Source organism: Equus asinus, chromosome 2 (genome assembly GCF_041296235.1).
Source record: "Equus asinus isolate D_3611 breed Donkey chromosome 2, EquAss-T2T_v2, whole genome shotgun sequence".
Lineage (NCBI taxonomy): Eukaryota > Metazoa > Chordata > Mammalia > Perissodactyla > Equidae > Equus > Equus asinus.
The window spans coordinates 88,351,437-88,368,596 of NC_091791.1; the positions used below are offsets into that span (position 1 = coordinate 88,351,437).

A 17,160-nucleotide genomic window follows, 5' to 3' on the forward strand; every position below is an offset into this window, starting at 1 on the left:
GTAGATGGAGAAGTGCATCTGCTTAATGTCTAAGGCAACCTTCCTGAGAAACGCATCCACAGAAAATGCGTGCAGTGCACTTTGACCCCCAATCCCACATCCCAGACTTGACACTAAGGAGGACACCGAACTGGAAACAAAAGATGTCTCCGTCCTCAAGAAAGTGCATTACAGGCTTTCTATAACAAAAAACACTCCGAGAAGCAACATGGATTTCCATTTACAAATATGGATGTTTCCCACGTATTTTTAGTGATATGCAAATATGTCCACAACATGTTGCGGAAAAAAAGGCAAAAGGAACTTAAGTGGTCTAGTCCTCCATAAGGATGTGGTATAATCTCAGAGAAGCATCTGGAAGGATATTCCACTAAGGTTCACAGTGCTTATCTCTGGATGGATATATTTCAGGTGATTTTTGCTTTCTACTTTTTCCTTTTGTTTACGTTTTACAGGCAATCATGCATCATTTTATAAAAGCAATAAAGACCCCCCCAACACACACACACTCAAGCCTCTGGTTGCCCTTGCCTACAGACGGAAGTTGGAATTTTTCAGCCTCTCACGCGTGTTCTTGTTGATCTGGCTCAAATTACTCCTGTCCACAGGCCCCTTGGCCTTCACCCCTCACACCTGCCTCCACGTCTGAATAACCTCTCCACCCACCTCTGGTGGGCCTCGAAGGCCTGGATTAAGGCTGCCCATGTCACGTATGTAGTTGGTGAACGTCTGTCTTCTCTAAGACAGGTCTCTACCTCACAGGTCCCCAAATGTGGGTCCCTGAAGTTCCCCACCTAAACCAGTTGTTCAAAAAAAGTGTTTCCTTTTACTGAAGGCATTAAACTTCCCAGTGAAGAAAGTCAAATGTTTAAACAAATGGAAAATGGATGTCTTCGGCAAGAGCGCATGAACCTCATTGGGGACATTTGGGCTGGGTTTCCCACTGTGCACCCAAGTTATCATGAGGAACCCATTCCACCTCTTCTGTCAAGCATTGGGAGTAACACTTGCAATGACCGGTATGACTGGGAAGCTGCTGGGCAAAGTCAAGGTGACCTTCCACCGTTGTCGTCCCCTGGGAACCTCCTCACGGCATGGGGGGAGGGGGGCTCACCTGGCTCATGGTGGCTTTCAGCATTTCCAAGAGCAGCAGGGCACCCTCAGTGCACAGCCCGGCCCGGACAACGTCTTCCCTGTGGTGCCTCTGCAGAAGCCACTGGAGCATGGCATCCAGGCTTTCCTGAAAGACAAGCAGGGGCTGTAAGGAGACCGGCGGCTCCACAGCCAGGGGACCAGCTTTCCAGCCAGAACATCGCATTTCCCAGGCGCCCCAGTAGGAAACAGCACAGGAGCAGACCCGGAGGCTGGCCCACGTGGTGAATTTCAGTCCCCTCGATGGTGCACAAAGGAAATGCACAGCTCCGAGGAGGTGCTAAAGACCCACTAGCAGCTTGCCTCAAGTTTAGGCCTTTTGGTCTGACATCACAAATACTCAATGTCCCAATCAACTTTAATGAATTTTTGTAAATAAGATGGAAGAAGACACATGATAAAGGCAAAGGCTTTGGAGAAAGTGCAGAGCATGGCAAAGAGAGCGCGCGCTTGACCAGCAGGGTGACCCGAGTGTACCTCTTCAAAGGCTGCGCTTATGCAGGCTATTCAGCTTCTTGGTATTTCAGTTTCCTTCTCAGTGAGATGGAAATTACATTATCTACCCCACGGGATTGTTAGAAATATCAAGTGAAATAAAATATGTAACACATCTATCACGGGTCCTGACACTCAGCAGACATATGTTTTCTGCGATACGTCTCAGCAAAATAAAAATACAGGGTGTTGCTGAACTTAGCACGCATATTAAGGACTGTGTTTTGAAGTGTGATCTACAATAACATCAAGATTTAGATAGGTCAAATATAAGGATGGGGAAGAGCGGTGAGCATTTTAGCCTTCTATTTGCAAAGCCATGCCTCCCCACCCATCTCAATTCAGTTTAACTCAACTCAAGACCAAGAAACGATTTCAGAGTCTGCTCTTTGTCAGGGGCCTGGGAAGATGAGGAGGAGGTGGGGTCCGTTCTTGAGGTGCTCGGTGTCTAACAAGAGAGGCAAACGTGTCTGTGCCACATACGGCAAGGGTAGGTTGAGGCACAAAGCGGGGAATGGTATCCACTGTCTAGGGGATCTCAGCAGGAGGTGACATCTGAGCTGAATACTGGGGAGGACACCTCACCAGGCAGGTGATGGTGGGAGAAAGGACTCATTAAAGGCACAGGATATGCAAGCGCAAAGCAGCTGGTCTCACTGGGGAGGTGACTGAGGGGGACTGCAGCGCCAAGAGCGGGCGAGGGAAGAAGCTGGGTGGGAGACACAAGCCAGGGGCCCCATTGAGAAGGGGCTTGATGCCAGCAGTGGAGTCTGAACCTGATCCTGCAGCAATGGGAGCCAATGAAGACTCGGATGCAATGCAAGTGAGTGAGTGAGGGGATGGTGAGAAGGTGTGTGCAAGGAGTGTACTCTTCTTTGGAGAAACTTGGCCAAGGAAAGACAGAGAGTGATAAACAGGACAGCAGTTGGTCAAGAGTGTGAGTCAAGGGGGTAGCTTCTGGTTTTAGGGGGGCCATCGCTTAACAGACAGTGGTCTACATGGAAAGGGTCAATAGAAAAGGAGATGCTGAAAATACAAAAGAAAGAAGGGATACAATAGGGTGAGTCACTCAGGAAAGGAGTAGAAGAAATCCAGATCAGCCTTGAGAAGCTCCCCTTTGCCAGTGACAATGAGAGAAGGTCGTGAAGGGGGTTATGGCACAAACACGTGGTGGAGAGCCGGGTACAGCACCAATGTCCCCTCGTGGGCAGCCTCCACTCCCGCTATGAGGTAAGTCATCTGAGCACAGGGCAGCTGGGGGCCAGAAGACTCAAGAGCTTGTAAGGTCTATATTAGAATGTAGGGAACAGCGGGCATTACTAAGGTGAAGGGACATGTCTTTTCTGAAGGCACAAACCAAGGCTCCAAGTCTGTGGTGGCAGCAACTCACCTCGTCCCACCACCCCACCATCATATGACTTCTCCAGCTGTGGCCAGAAGGAAAAACATTTAAAAGTGGGACTGACGAAAACAGAGACCTGCTGGGAGGGACGATGGCATACAGAGGCCAAGGGAGCCAAGCATATGTGAGGAGCTAGCCAAGGGGTGTGGGACTGCTAGGGAAAGAAGTGGGTCAGGACACCATAGGAGTAGGAGGTGGAGGGAGGAAGAGGTGGAGGGTCTTAGGGAACTCCCTGGGTCGTATGGAAGCAGAAAACCCAGTGTATCACTCCCTCCTGAGGGTGCCCCGTGAACCTACCTTGGGCCCATCCCTCAGCTCTGTAAGTGGCGTCTGTAGGAAGAAGGTGGCCACGATGAGGTAGACTTCCGGAATATGCACATGGTGGGCCAGAAAGTCGTTCAAGACCCGGAACCCAGGGAGCAGGCAGGGGCTCTGGTCAGGCAGGGCGGGCTGGCTCTTGAGGTTGTCTATTGATCAGGTGGAAGAGGCACAAAACCCGACAGAGAACGACTGCTGTTACTTCTGGTCAAGGCGGGGATTGAGTACATGGGGGAATTCCCTGCCATGCACCCATCCCATAGAAATGCAGGATAGAAATGTGTGTCATACGCACATGAGCACCAGAAAGTGCTCAGTGCTAATTCCTATTCCTGACGTGCCCGTTCATCCATTCGAAACCAGTTACTGATTTAGCGTCTACCACCTTAGAGGCAACAAGGCAACAAGGACACAGTGTTTCAACAAAATATTCACAATCCCTGGCCCTCAGGAAGAACATACCATGTCGTGGGAGGGACATTAAGCAAGTAAATATCAAATAGATGCTTGTGAATTGCAATAAGCACTGTAAAGGAAAATAATAGGGGCGAAGAGAGAATAGCAGAGGTGCCCTGATTCAGGCAGGACCGTCCTCTCCTCGGGGAGGTGGCATTTGAACTGAGAGCTAAAGGACGAATCCCCACCAGCCAGGAGAGGTGTGCCGATGTTCTGAATTAGGGGAAACATCCAGGAAGAGGAAACGAGCCAAGGAGGCTTTTCAGGAAAAGGAAGTCAGGGGGCGATGGGGCTGATCAGGGTCAGGGGTCAAGGGGATCCTACAGCAAGGAGCTGTGAAGGTCGCGGGCGGGGAGGAGCCTGGCGGAGCCTCACTCATTGCCCATGATGAGGTGGCGCCCTTCCTTCTGGAGACTCACCCATCACGATGTCCACGCCCTCAGAGCTGCGTTCCACCCAGGAGCCTACAGACAGGCCATCTTTAAATCGCCCGCGGAGGGAGGAACTTGACAGAAAGTGCAGCAACAGCTTCAACCCCAGCACCGTGGTGCTGGGGTGCAGGTGGCCCTGTACAAGCAGCAGGAACCAGTCCGGCCCCAGGGTCAGGAACATCTCTTCCTTCGTCCTGGGGAGTCAATACATGCAACAAATTATCTCCCAGTCCATGAGCAAATGACAGGTCCAGAAAATATGAATAATGGCTGGCCTCGCTAGTCACCTAGGAGAGGCAAGTTAAGGTTACCATCTGGATATTACTTAGGGAAGCACATGTTATATTTTAAAAGAATGATAAAATAAAACGCTGGTGAAATTGCTGCGAAATGGATGAATTTGTGTCTAACGGCTGAAGTACAAGTTGGTCAAAGCTTTTCAAAGCAACTGGAAACTGTGTCAATAGATGCAAAATGTGCAGCCTCCTGGATAGTCCTCCACTAATATTCATCCTTACACAGTGTCTGTCTAGTCACCCAGCTAATTACATCAATATAGTCATAGAAAACACATAACAGTGATTTACCTCCCTTTTTAAACACACTTGTCAAAACTAATCTAAATGGAATAGTCCGATGTTTACGCATCTTTATCAGTTTAGGCAAAAAAAAAAAAAAGAAATACGTGATTTAAGTGTCATTTTCAAAACGGAATTTTAAAATGATGAGTCTGGAGGATACAGACTTGGTAGACAATGCAGAACTGGAGGGCAGGGAGGTTGGCAGCCAATCAGAGGCAATGGTTCAGCAAAGGACCCAGCCTCTTGGGAGCCAGAGAAGGATGCATCTGTATGGGGCAGTGTTCTCAGCACAGGATGCCAGACTAACCCCAGTGAGGGAGTGGCTGGTGTCCAGTGAAATGAGCACTGGACTAGGAGTCAAGAGACTGTCCTCTCTTCCAGCCCTGCCTCTGATGTGTTCTAAGTGGATGATTTTGGCAGAGCTCTTGATGTCCTCTGGTCATTTTCCTTGATGGTGATGATGACGGTAATGAGGCTGATGGTGATGATGGTGCTGGTGGTGATGATGATAGTGATGATGATGATGATAGCATTTAGCTCATGGAGTATTTATAGTGTCTCAGGCACCATGCTCAGGGCTATCTATATATTAATTTCCATCTATGGCAGGTGCTGTTTTTATCCTCATATATATGAGTAGAAGACAGTCATAAAGGGCTTAAGTAACGTCCCTGAGGTCCCTGGAAGCAGAGCTGGAATCTGAATCCAGGAGGTATAGACGTCAGAGCCCAGGTGCTTAAGTACTACACTGCCTTCCATTTCAAAAAGATGGAAAAGGAAGGGGTTAGACTAGCTCATCTCCAAGGCATCTTCCAGTTCTCTCATGCTTTGATTCTAGGAATGTAAAAACTTGTAGGCTGGTAAATTTTTAAACACTACTTGCAAGGCTGCTTTACCGAAGGGTGACTCCCCATCTCGATTTCTCCCTCCCCAAACACACGTACACGCTGAAACGTCAACTCAGCGAGAGCAAGGATCTGGACCGCCTGCTCAGCACCGCATCCTCAGAGCGAGAAACAGTGTCTGGCACACAGTAGGGGCTCAACTAATAGTTGAATGAATGAACACCTTCAGGGTTGGAGGTGAAGCAGGCAGACCCGGAGAGAGCTAATGGAATTTACGATTCCACATTGTTTTGAAAGTTAATTGAAGGCAGAGTCTTCTTTTTCCAACTTGGAGAAATAACTAAATAACTAACAGTAAATAGCAGAAGAATTTGGCAAGCCTTTTCCTTGATAGATGTTATTTAGGGTAACCACTTCTCCATTCTATTGTCTGCCAAGTCCAGGACATCAAAATCAGTAATTGTCACAACTGCCAGAACAATAACAATTACGCTATAGCAATGGTGACAAAAGGAGTTTATTGCAATTATACCAAATCTGTTTCGAGTTACTCATGGCCATTAAACATTTGCATCAGAATATCTTAGGGCAAGGTCTGCTTTATTGGGTGGAGAGAACATAATTTTCTTTCTGACTAGTGCAGGAAACACACTGCAGAACACCGACTCGGAGATGCTAAACTTTTCATTAAGAAAAGGTTTTAATACCTCACTCTGTATGAGGCGACCTTGTGCCAAATCGCTCTTTCTGGAGTTACTTACTCAGAGGACAGATGAAGCTGGGAGGAAGATATTACACTGAGCAGCATCTCCAGCAACTGGTTTCTGAGCCAGATTGTCTTTCCAGATGTTTGGCTTCCAGCTACAAAAAAGAAAATTCAGATTTGAGAGAAAACGGATGGAAAGAGACACCATATTTGCCCCAGTAAGCAATTGCATTCACCAAATGCTTAGTTCACCCAGGAACTGGGGCAGGAATGGGACTCAAAATTTTGGCATTCCAATTCTAGACTTCAACTTTTCAAGCAACGCTTGAAAAGAATTTCAGGAAATGTTCCTAAAGTTCGCTTTAACTAGAGATGTTTTCGATGTTCCCCATTCCTTTCCCCGAATCCTAAAGATGATAAAGTCAAATTTATCTTCCAATAGAAGAATTTTTTTCAATTATCATAAGCTGCAACATTTCTTGAGCACCGACTGCACACTGGGTATCATGCACTGGGGCACTGGGAGCAGAGTGGTGAAGACGATGGTCCTCAGTCTCGACTCTGGCTCTCAATTTGCTCCCAGGCTAGGCCTTTGGAGCGTCTATGTTGCACTAAAAATAGAACTTGAATTGTAGCAAGAGGTATATAGATCCAGCGGAATAAGAAGCTTTACTTGATAGCCCTGCAGGATATTTATTAGCACTGTCTTAACAGAAGATGCTCAGTTAGATAAAAGTTTCAGAATGGAGTCCATATAAGAAAACGGGTTGACTAATAACTCACATTGGCTCCTTGTCCGTTCATTCATTCCTTTGGTTGGCCAGTTATCTTATAACCAACTCAGAGCACACAAGCTACAGAAATAGGACTCATGAGGCAGCTTGGCTAATTCGAGTCATGTCGCCCTCTATTTGGATCCTGACCCCATCTCTTATAGAGGTCCTAATCTCTCTGAGCCTCTGTTTCCTCATCTGCAAAATGGGAATAGTAACTCCCACTTCTCAGGCTTGATGTCATTTATCTACTTTGAGTAATGCTGTCCAAGAGAATCCTCTGTGATGAGAAGAATGATTTTTATCTGCCCTGTCCAGTGCGGCACCCGCTAGCCTCATGTGGTTATCGAGCACTTGGAATGTGGCTGAGGAGTTGAATTTTTAATTGCATTTAAAATTTTAAATAACTGGAATTTAAATTTAAATGGCCGCCTGTAGCTCGAGGGGCCAGACTTGGAGAGCGCAGAAATGGAGGGCCCAGGACAAAGTGGTTGGGAATTGCTCCCTTCACACCTGCCCTAGCAGGCGGAATGCGAAATGTGATGCGGCCACTGTTCTACACTTGGCTGGGGAGAGAGAGACTCAAAGAAACAAATCACAAACCTGTGTGTGAAAGTAAGCCCAAGGGGGAGAGAAGCACAGAAGACGTGACTTAGCCTGGCTTGGTGGCACTGGGAATGGCTAGTCTAGATGGGTGAGGTAGGGAGAGGGGTGCGGCAAGAGAGGCATTTCTACAGAGGGAACAGCATGTGCAAAGAATGGACTGAGGGCAGACCACCACACATTAGGACCCACAAGTGCTTCCGAGTGTTGAAGTTGGGGCTCAAAGGGGGAGCAAGGGTGGGGGAGATTCAACCATGGAGGTAGGCAGGGGCTGGAGCATGAAGGCTCCCACCTGGTGGTCTACAGGAAACTGAGTTTTCTCCTAGAGGCCCTCCTTGGAAGCCATTCTGGTTTGTGTAGGAAGAATACACAATTTGACTTGGTTTGCAGCCTTAATCATAAAACTGTGACCTCACAAGCCACTACTGTGGAATGACTGCTCGGTGGGGGGTGCCTTCCCCTTCTTTGCCTCCTCAGCCCTTCCCTCTGCAAAATGGCCCCACAAGGTGCGCCTCTCGGGGGCGCTGTAAGAGCCACCTCGCTGCCTTCAAATTGGAGTCTGCGGACGGTCTTCTCACCAGGCACGGAGGGGTCCGGGGCTCCGTCCACACAGATGTGCTTCTCGCTCACCGACGAAGGCTTGAGGGTGTACACAACAAACAGCCCGATTCTTAATGCAGAGAGAGAAGGATACACTCAACCGTGGGCTCAACCCATGTCTGACGAACACACAGAGAGGCATCCTACACAGATCCACCCAAATGTGGCTTCACGGCAGGATTTGAGGGGAATCGTGTTATTCTATGATCAACGCAAAATTGGCAGACTTCTAAAATCTGTCAGGACTCATTAGAGCTCTTCCGGATCCATAGAAAGGATAGTGATGAGGACGGAAAAGGCCAAATGTCATACCAGCTAGAATGTCCTTTGGGAAGTCTACAAAAGGCAGACACGTTGGGTCATCGGCCAGTGGGGATGGTGTGCTTGTGGAAATTCTTGAATTCTTGGCACAGTAAGCGTGTCCAAGCTCCAGGGAGCAGTGAACATATAGCCCTGAGGGGGAAGCTAGCAGACCCACCCATTTCCTGAACTCTCAGCCCTGAACAGAAACCCCTAGAAGGTCCCAAGGAAGTAGAACCTGCCACTGCATTGAAAGGTGGTGATGCTGTGTTGAGTGTGGTCAGGAGAGACCTGGGGCCTCTCTTCCCTCAGAAAATGGTCCCAATGCTCTGCCCTTCCCCTTGGGAAGCTTGTCACAGTACCTGAGCAAGTCTTGGATGCTGAAGTGGCCCCTCAGCTGACAGCCCAGGATGGCAATGATGGTGGGGATCTTGGAGGGAGTGAGGCCCGGCTCATTGAAGAGGAAGACGAGCTTGGGTATAAGCTTTGCCTGGTGAGCGACTTCAGCATTCCTGGGTCCCTCCCTGGTGAGCCCAGGAGAGAGGCAGTAAAAGCTTTTACTGGAATGAACCAAATTTGCTGTGTTTCTGCTGAAAAGGTTCCCAAGGCTGGGCTTGCTCTGTGGCCCTCTGACTCCAATGCCATCTTGGCAACTTGTCAAAATGCTGTCAGACACCCATCGAGCATGGGTCTGCCAAGTGCCCCAGTCGCTCCGGGATGAGCCTCCCGTACCCTTCCACCCCACGGAAGCTGCCTTCAAAGACAACCCCTAATTACTGACTTTTCAATTCAGGGAAAACTAATGCAGATCTCAGAAAACTCAGAACAAAGACAGCCAACTGGCGTGCGACCGCGGAGTGCTTCCCAACAGCTGGGGCGCGGGCCCAGGGAGAGCCTGTCTGGGTGTGCACTCTTCCTGCCCTCCCCAAACCACAAAGTGGATGAACACGCCACAGAGAGGCAAAGGGGAACGAGGGAGAATTCAAGCATCCACATCCCCTTCCTTAGAATAATCACAAATCCAATTTCCAGTAAATTCTACTCCCCCAAACAAAGCAGCTCCCAGGGTAAATGTCCATCTCTTAGGAAACAACAGGTACAGGAAGAAAATGGAAAGTGGGAAAGAAAAAAAAAAAGGTGGAGGAGGGTGAATTGGGGCGGATTGCTCCTTCTTGAATTGTCTTTTCAGTATTAGTATGTTAAATTCTGCCATGCCCAACATCCCCGATACACAAGTGACAGAACCAGCCCAGGTCTGTGCGTGAGTTGCGTCCATCTGGCTCATCGGCTCAGCAGAGAGGATGCAGTTCACCCACCTATAATCTCCCTCATCTTTGTGCTCTTTCTTATCACTGCACACGCAGCCTGTTTTTCTGTATTCCTTCTGCACAGGACTCTGCCCTGTTCTCTGAAATTTCAGTCCTAAGAACTGGGTGTGAAATGGAGTGGGTTTGTAATAGATGTTCAATAATGAGTGGCTGAATGAAAAGATGTTTGCAAACACAGTCAAACCACGCAAGGTGCTAATGATCGCCAGAACAGCCGACCCAAGAGGAGACAGGTGGGCGTGGCTGTGAATATCCTGATGCGTGGCAGGTGCCTTGTACATCAGCTTCCTTGCATAGAAGCGTCCAGTCTCGCTTATTCTGATCACTGCCCCTGGTTTTCTTTGGGGGTCTACCTTTTCCTAACTCCCCTCCACCCACTCCAGACGTGAAGTCATGCTCTGGGCCTGGCCACGTGACCCAAGATGGCCCCCACCAAGACTCCATCCTATTGCTAGGACTATGGAGTAAAAAGGAGCCCTTTACCCTTGATGACTGTGCTGAGTGGAGGAGATGCTCCGAGGAGCCACCTTGCCGCCATGGGAGGCCTGCCTGAAATGAAGCCAGCATGAAGAGAACAGAGACAAGATGGGTGACGGACTTCAGATAAAGCAGCGTGAGCGCCACCAGCCGCAGGTGAAGATCTGCTCCGTTCAGTTGTACCAGCCAATAAATTCCCTCCTTCTCCACCTTCCTTTCTCCCTCCCTCCTCCTCTCTTCCTTGTTTCCTCCCTTTCTTCCTTCCTTAAGTCGGCTTGAGTTGATTTCTGCCACTTGCCACCAAAAGATCCCTGATTAATTCAAAAAGTGACTGGAGGAGTCACTTAGAGGGAGGGTGGTGGGGAGGCAAATGGGACAGAGAAATATTTTCCCTCATTGGCCACCTTACTGAGCCCCTGAGAAGGTTCCAGCTGCCAGAGCTCCTCCAGAGGGCCCCAAAACCAGCAGAAATAGACCTGCCCCCGTATGTGAGCTGCTGGGGAGGCATTGCTGTAGACTGAATGTCTGTGTCCCCAAAGCTCATCTGTTGAAAGCTAACCCTCAGTGTGGAAGCATTTGGAGGTGGGGCCTTTGGAAGGTGCTTAGGTCATGAGGGTGGAGCCCTCCTGAGTGGGATTAGTGTGCGTATAAAAGACACTCCAGAGAGCTCCCTCGCCCCTTCTGGCTCTAGCAAGATGACAGCCGTCTATAGGCCAGGAAGGGGGCCCTCACCAGACGCCCAATGTGTCATAGCCTTGTTCTTAGCCTTCTAGCCTCCAGAACTGTAGAAAATAAATTCCAGTTGTTGATAAGCCATCCAGTCTATGATATTTTGTTATGGCTGCACAAACGAACTGAGACAGACTTGCTGCCACCTGGGGACCCGGTGCTCTGGGAGTGGGAGAAGGCCGTGGGTGCTAAGCCACTGACCCTTCTGCCTTCTCAGTCCCTGTTCTTGGCATGGGCTCTTTGGTTCTAACCCCCAGGCTGCCAGAGCCCAGCCTACCTTGGTGATCGAAGGATTTCCACGAGATGGGAAAAGAGGGAGAGCTCCAGGTTGTCCGCAGTATTCATCCAGAGCTGGAAGACAACAGACACAGGGTGAAACCAAGACGTGTGTTGGAGAAGCATTCCAGGCAGTGTGAGCAGAGAGGGTGCTGGACGTGGTCTCCTTTGGCTTGGAATCACTAACACAATTTACCAGCTCTGGAATCAGACCAGCTCCCCCGACACCTAGAACGTAGAGGATCCCTCTCGGGGGAAAGCTCAGACACCGTTCTCCTCCTTCCCATCTCTTCTGCAGCATAGCGCTTCATTTGGGTCAGAGTCCAACCAAGGACTGGTGGGGGTACTAACCATCCCCTATGTGTGCCCGTCCCTGGGCCCCACAGCCCATGTGTTCACCCATCAAACGTATCTCCTCCTCACTGGATCCCACAAGGCAAATACTAGTGTTCCCACTTTAGAGATGAGAAAATAGAGACTGAGACAGATCCATTGAGTGACAGGTCCCACGCGCCATCAGCAAGTGGTAGGCCTGGAATCAGAAGCTGGGTCTCGCCTGTCAGGTTTTATGCCATATCGACTATACACCCAACTTCTGCATGCAACACTTTCTTAGGTTCCTTTATCCGTAAAACCTGCAGCACAGCCACATTCCCTATTCATAAAACAGGAACATGAGGGACACACAGATGTGAAACACACTGTGATTCTGAGAGTGGAGTTTATCACTTGGGCTGTTTTCATTCACAGTAAACAAAAGGCAGCTGCTAACCATCCTTCTGGGGCAAAGTTGATGGCCCCAGTTGATGGTCTTGTTTCTGCTCCCCCTTAGAGAGCTCTACTATTTCTGATCTCTAAATACTGACATTTCCTAAGGCCCAGAATCCAGAAGGTTCAGGCCCACAATTATAAGAGTGCCTTCATTTAGCAGCAAGAAGAGTTCACACTTAGAAATGATACTATTTGCTGGAGGCAAGAAGTGCCATCAAAGTCGTAAAATGATATCTTTATCTGTGTGTAGTAGATAAGGAGTGTGAGGCTGAGAGAGACTGAGTGACTGGCCTGGGGCCCCGCGGGTTTTAATTGGTAGACTGGCTCCAGTGACCATGGAGCCCACCCTCTTGCCTCCACACTGTGTTCCCTCACAGGCATTTTGCAGATGGTGACCCATAAGGTCAAGAATCAACCTCACTTTAACCAAGCAGGTGGCCATGGCTTCCATCTCTTACTTAAGAGGGAAAGTCAAAGAACCCCTGTGGACACAAGTTTACCAGGAGGCCCATGAAGGCAGCAGTAGCCAGGCATGGCGCCCAAGGTACGTGTCTGTAGGACCCCAAGAACCCTGCACATTTGGAACATTCCTGCATGAAGCCTGTCATTGAATAAATGATGTGCCAGACTCAATGCTGGGAGCTGGAAGAACTGAGAAATTAAAACATGCTCCTCCCAATCTAGCATGTTCCAGCACCCCTTACCCTCCCACAGAAGCATACCCCCACCTCCTTTCCAGAGCTTGGAACAGTGAGAAGTCCCCACAGCACATCTGAGGTGGCCTAGCTCTCTTAAACATTACTTTACGGAACACCAAATATCTGAATTTGGGGAAACGTGAATAATTGAAGCTTTTGGTTGTTACCCTGCGTCACATAAACCCCGTGCTAAGGACTGAGTTAAGAAGTCTGGATTAAATTTGTTTGAATATCACACGGATGATGTGTCAAATTCCACCCCTTCTCTCACTCTCAGTGAGCTGGCCTGTCCCTTTTTCAAGAAACCAAAGCCTAAGACTTGAATGCCCTCAACTTCCTGTCTCCCCCACCCCTTGCCCCTGTTTCACAACTTCCTGTCTCCCCCTCTGCTTCTCATCCTCCTGTCACTCTCCTCCTTCACCCCAGCCATAATGAATCCTGGCCCTGTTCCTGTAACTGACTCTCTTGTCTCCAAACCCCCTCCTCCCCTTCAAGGACTTGTCCCATCAAGAGGTGATTCTCCCACTGGCCCATTTTAACCACCCCTTTTTCACTTCTTTCTCCTCTTCAATCTACAATCAAACTCATCTCCTGTCTTAAGTCCTGAAACTCCCTCCCCTCTATTTTCTTCTCTTCTTTTCTTTTCTTCTTCAAAAGCCCACTGACTGTCCACCAGCCCTCTCCACTCTAGGCCTCACTTCTGATCCCACTATTTACTTGTCACCAGGCCTGTCAGTGACCTCCAAATACCAGGCACACACCCCTGCTCTTACTTGACTTGATGTGGACGGACATTTGGGAAACTTTTCTTCTGTTTGAAATCCTGTCCTCTTAATCTTTACATTTTACTTTATTTCATTTTGTTTTACTTTGTCTTTTAGCTTCTGGTTTTTATCGGTCGCTTGTTTTCTTAACCCCAGCTTTAAAAGCACCAGCTCCCCTAAAGGGTACTTTACTCTGAAGGGTGTGGGCTGGTGCCCATGGTCATTCCAGGAGCAGGCAGTTGGGGTACAGTGGGGTCCTGCCTGGGTAAGTCCTGGGCCAGGCTGGTGGCAAGGCTGCCTTTGAGCCAAGCTGCCTGAGCACGGCCACAGCACTTCAGAAGGGGCGGCTGTACAGCCAAGACACCCTGTCTCGTTCAGCAAGGTAGTCCGTCTATTTATGCCCATCTCCTTTCCCATGGTGCACAGGCAGCCCATCCTCCAGGCCTCACTGGCTTCCCCCACAATCCTTTCACCCATCTTCAGATCTGGGTCCAGGGTGATCATCCTGGCCTGGTTTCAATTAGCTCCTATTTTATTTAGGATTTTTGTAGCTTTATTTATCAATAAGATTGGCCTGTACTTTTTCACTTCCCATAATGTCATTTTTGGGTTCTGGTATCAAGATTAGCTCATAAAATCAGCTGAGAGTGCCCCCTTTTCAGGTCCTAGAAGAGTTTTTAAGGCTGGATGGCCCATTTCTCAGCTAGTGGAACTTCCCTACAGACGCCCAGAGCCTGGACTTCCCTTGTGGATGTTGTTTCCTTGTTTGTAAGATTTTAAACCCAGGATTCAATTTATTTGATAGTTATAGGACTGTTTGAGTGTTTTATTTCTTTTTGAATGACCTTTGGAAACAAATTTTCTTGGAGATTTTGCTCAAAGGAGCTAAGTGTTCACATTTCCCGGCACGAACTTGCTGACCCTGTTTTCTTGTTGCCTTTTGAGTTGCCGGTCCCTCCCTGCGTATCCCCCGTCTTCCCTCCTAATTTAAGCACGTTGTGCCTCCTGTCTTTTTTCTTGACCAGTCTCCACAGGTTTGTCTGTTTTGTGAGAACCGGTTATTGGCCTTGTTGATCCTTTCTATGTTTTTTTCTTTCCTATTTAATTAATTTATGTTCTCGTCTTTGTTTTTCTTTCTTTCTTTCTCTGAATTTTGTTTTGTTTGTCTGTTTTGGGGGTTCTGTAGGATTTTCGGGGGGGTTTGGGTTTTTTTGGCCCTTCTAACTTCTTGATCTGGAGGCTCCTTTCGTTAATTAAAAATGTTCTCTTTTTTTAATATACACACTGATGACTATAAATTGTCCTTTAAGTCCAGCTTTCAGCAGCTCCCCCTCCAAGTGTTGATGTATGGTCAGGCACCGCATAAGAGCGTTTCAGTCAATGATGAACCACCTGTATGATGGTGGTCCCATAAGATTGGTACCATATAGCCCAGGTGTGTAGTAGGCTATACCGTCTAAGTTTCTGTAAGCACATGCTCCGATGTTCGCACAGCCACAAAATCGCCTAACACGTTTCTCAGAACGTACCCCCACCACTAAATGACACCTGAGTCGATAGTGCTTTCCTTGTCATTCATTCTATGTCACTTCTAATTTGGATTATAATCTTCATTGATCCTCTTCTTTACCCCACTGCCTTTGCTGCAGTTGAGGTTCCAAAATCGTCTACTGGGATTTCTGCAACAACCTCACGACCTCTTTGCCTGGGGCTCTTGCCACCAGAGTTGTAGACCTAAAATAAAACTCTAACATATCGTTCTTTAGTTGACATTCTCAGTTATCAGCAGTTTAGCAAAACTTGTCAACAAACCAAAAATTGTTTATAAAGCCTGTATCCTAATAATTCAACTTTAATCATTATAAGGAAATATTTTCAAAAGTAGGGGAAACGTATGCACATAAATGCTGTGTATAATAGCATTCATTCATAACAACAACACAGAGAAATAATCTGAGAATCTGACAATAGGAGAATGACGAAGAAACCAGGAACTCCCTACAACACAGATTATTATTCTGACCTCAGAGCAATGCTTGTAAGAGTCCGTGATAAAAATTTTTAAATGCTTATGTTATGTGAGAAAAGGCAGGAGTCAAAATAATACCTACACTATGATGATGACTATGATAAAATATGTATATTATGCATAGAAAGTACAAAAAAGGATTGCATTCAAGGTTGACAACAGATGTCCGGGTCTCACTTTTTTTTTCCCCCTCACTTTTCTGTAATTTAAAATAATCTGTGATGAGCATATATTATTTTTTAATTAAAAAAAAAAACAGTTTTAAAATACTTCCAGGGACCTCAGCATGTATTGGCTAAAGGGCATGTCCTGCAGCTGAGCATTTTCAGCCTGGCTTCTCCGTCGCCCCCTCCAGCCTCCCCTCTACCTGCAGCAAACGCTCCTGCAGGTGCCCTCCCAGCCGCTTGCTCGCAAATCCCATGATTGCTGTCATCCCTACATGCATGCAAATAGCATACCGTCCACCTGGAACGTTCTCCCACTGACTGCTTTCTGCCAGACTCAGCCCCAGAGTCCCTGATCCGTAAATCTACTCTGCCTGCTCTCTCGCTCCCACTCTCTCAGAAGCCCTGCACCTGCGTCACTGGCACCCAGCACATTGCAGTGTCAACCTTGTCACGTCCGGGCCCAGGCGGCTGTGTAGAGAGGCTGGCTCCTTGTGCTCACAGTGTCTCTAGGACACTGCCAGTGCCCGACCCTGGGCCAGGGGACACTTGGTATGCTTCATGGATGGATGGATCCGCCCACCCAAAGAAGCTGCAATACTCGTCACTTAGCCTCAGTCATCCCTTTCAAGAAGACTTTGTAAACAGCAAAGCACCATCCAAATGGATTATTGGGATACGTTTTTTTAAACCCTCATATATATATATATATATATATATATATATATATATATATATATGCTACCCTCCAGCTTTAAAACCCTTTTGGGTTTGACCCCCACACCAGCCTGCTAGGGAGAGACGATGGTCTCCATTTCACACACGAGAAGACTGAAGCCTTTCTTTATCATCGCGCGCACACTCCTGTAGGGCTGATGACCAGCCTGCAGTTTACCTCAAAGTTGCAGAGGATGTGCTGGAAGACGCCAACGTTGGTGATAGCAGACGACCCGAAGCCCAGTTCTGCAGTGCCAGCGATGGAGAGGATCAGCTGGAAAATGCGGTGGTTCAGGAGAGTCGTCTTCTTCCTCAGCAGAAACGCCATCATCTGGAACGGTTAAGACAAAGCGGTGTCCTCATGAATACGGCCTGAGGACTCTTTCCCCTTCCCCTCACTGTTCCTGCTGCACTTTGGCTGGCCCAGCCTGGAAAACCTCTGCTCTCTGGCACCCCCTCCTTTGTTCCCCTGTTCTCAGAAGAAAAACATACCCAGCCTCTGTGGTAGCTTCCCCCCCAGCGTTCACCCTTCTGTACTTGCGTGA

At 48.2% G+C, this 17,160-nt stretch overlaps 1 protein-coding gene across 8 annotated transcripts in view; it reads right to left on the reverse strand.

Annotated features, from left to right (window-relative positions):
* The window catches only part of WDFY4 (WDFY family member 4), a 301,742-nt gene that overhangs the window by 166,849 nt on the left and 117,733 nt on the right, over positions 1 to 17,160 (reverse strand). For all 8 annotated transcript variants that reach the window (XM_070493267.1, XM_070493276.1, XM_070493259.1 and 5 more), the window contains 8 exons: positions 16,794 to 16,946; positions 11,474 to 11,547; positions 9,025 to 9,186; positions 8,341 to 8,432; positions 6,442 to 6,541; positions 4,243 to 4,448; positions 3,347 to 3,516; positions 1,115 to 1,240 (listed from right to left, as the gene is read on the reverse strand). In XM_070493267.1, the coding sequence (XP_070349368.1) occupies positions 1,115 to 1,240; positions 3,347 to 3,516; positions 4,243 to 4,448; positions 6,442 to 6,541; positions 8,341 to 8,432; positions 9,025 to 9,186; positions 11,474 to 11,547; positions 16,794 to 16,946 (1,083 nt within the window). The remainder of the gene's footprint in view (positions 1 to 1,114; positions 1,241 to 3,346; positions 3,517 to 4,242; positions 4,449 to 6,441; positions 6,542 to 8,340; positions 8,433 to 9,024; positions 9,187 to 11,473; positions 11,548 to 16,793; positions 16,947 to 17,160) is intronic.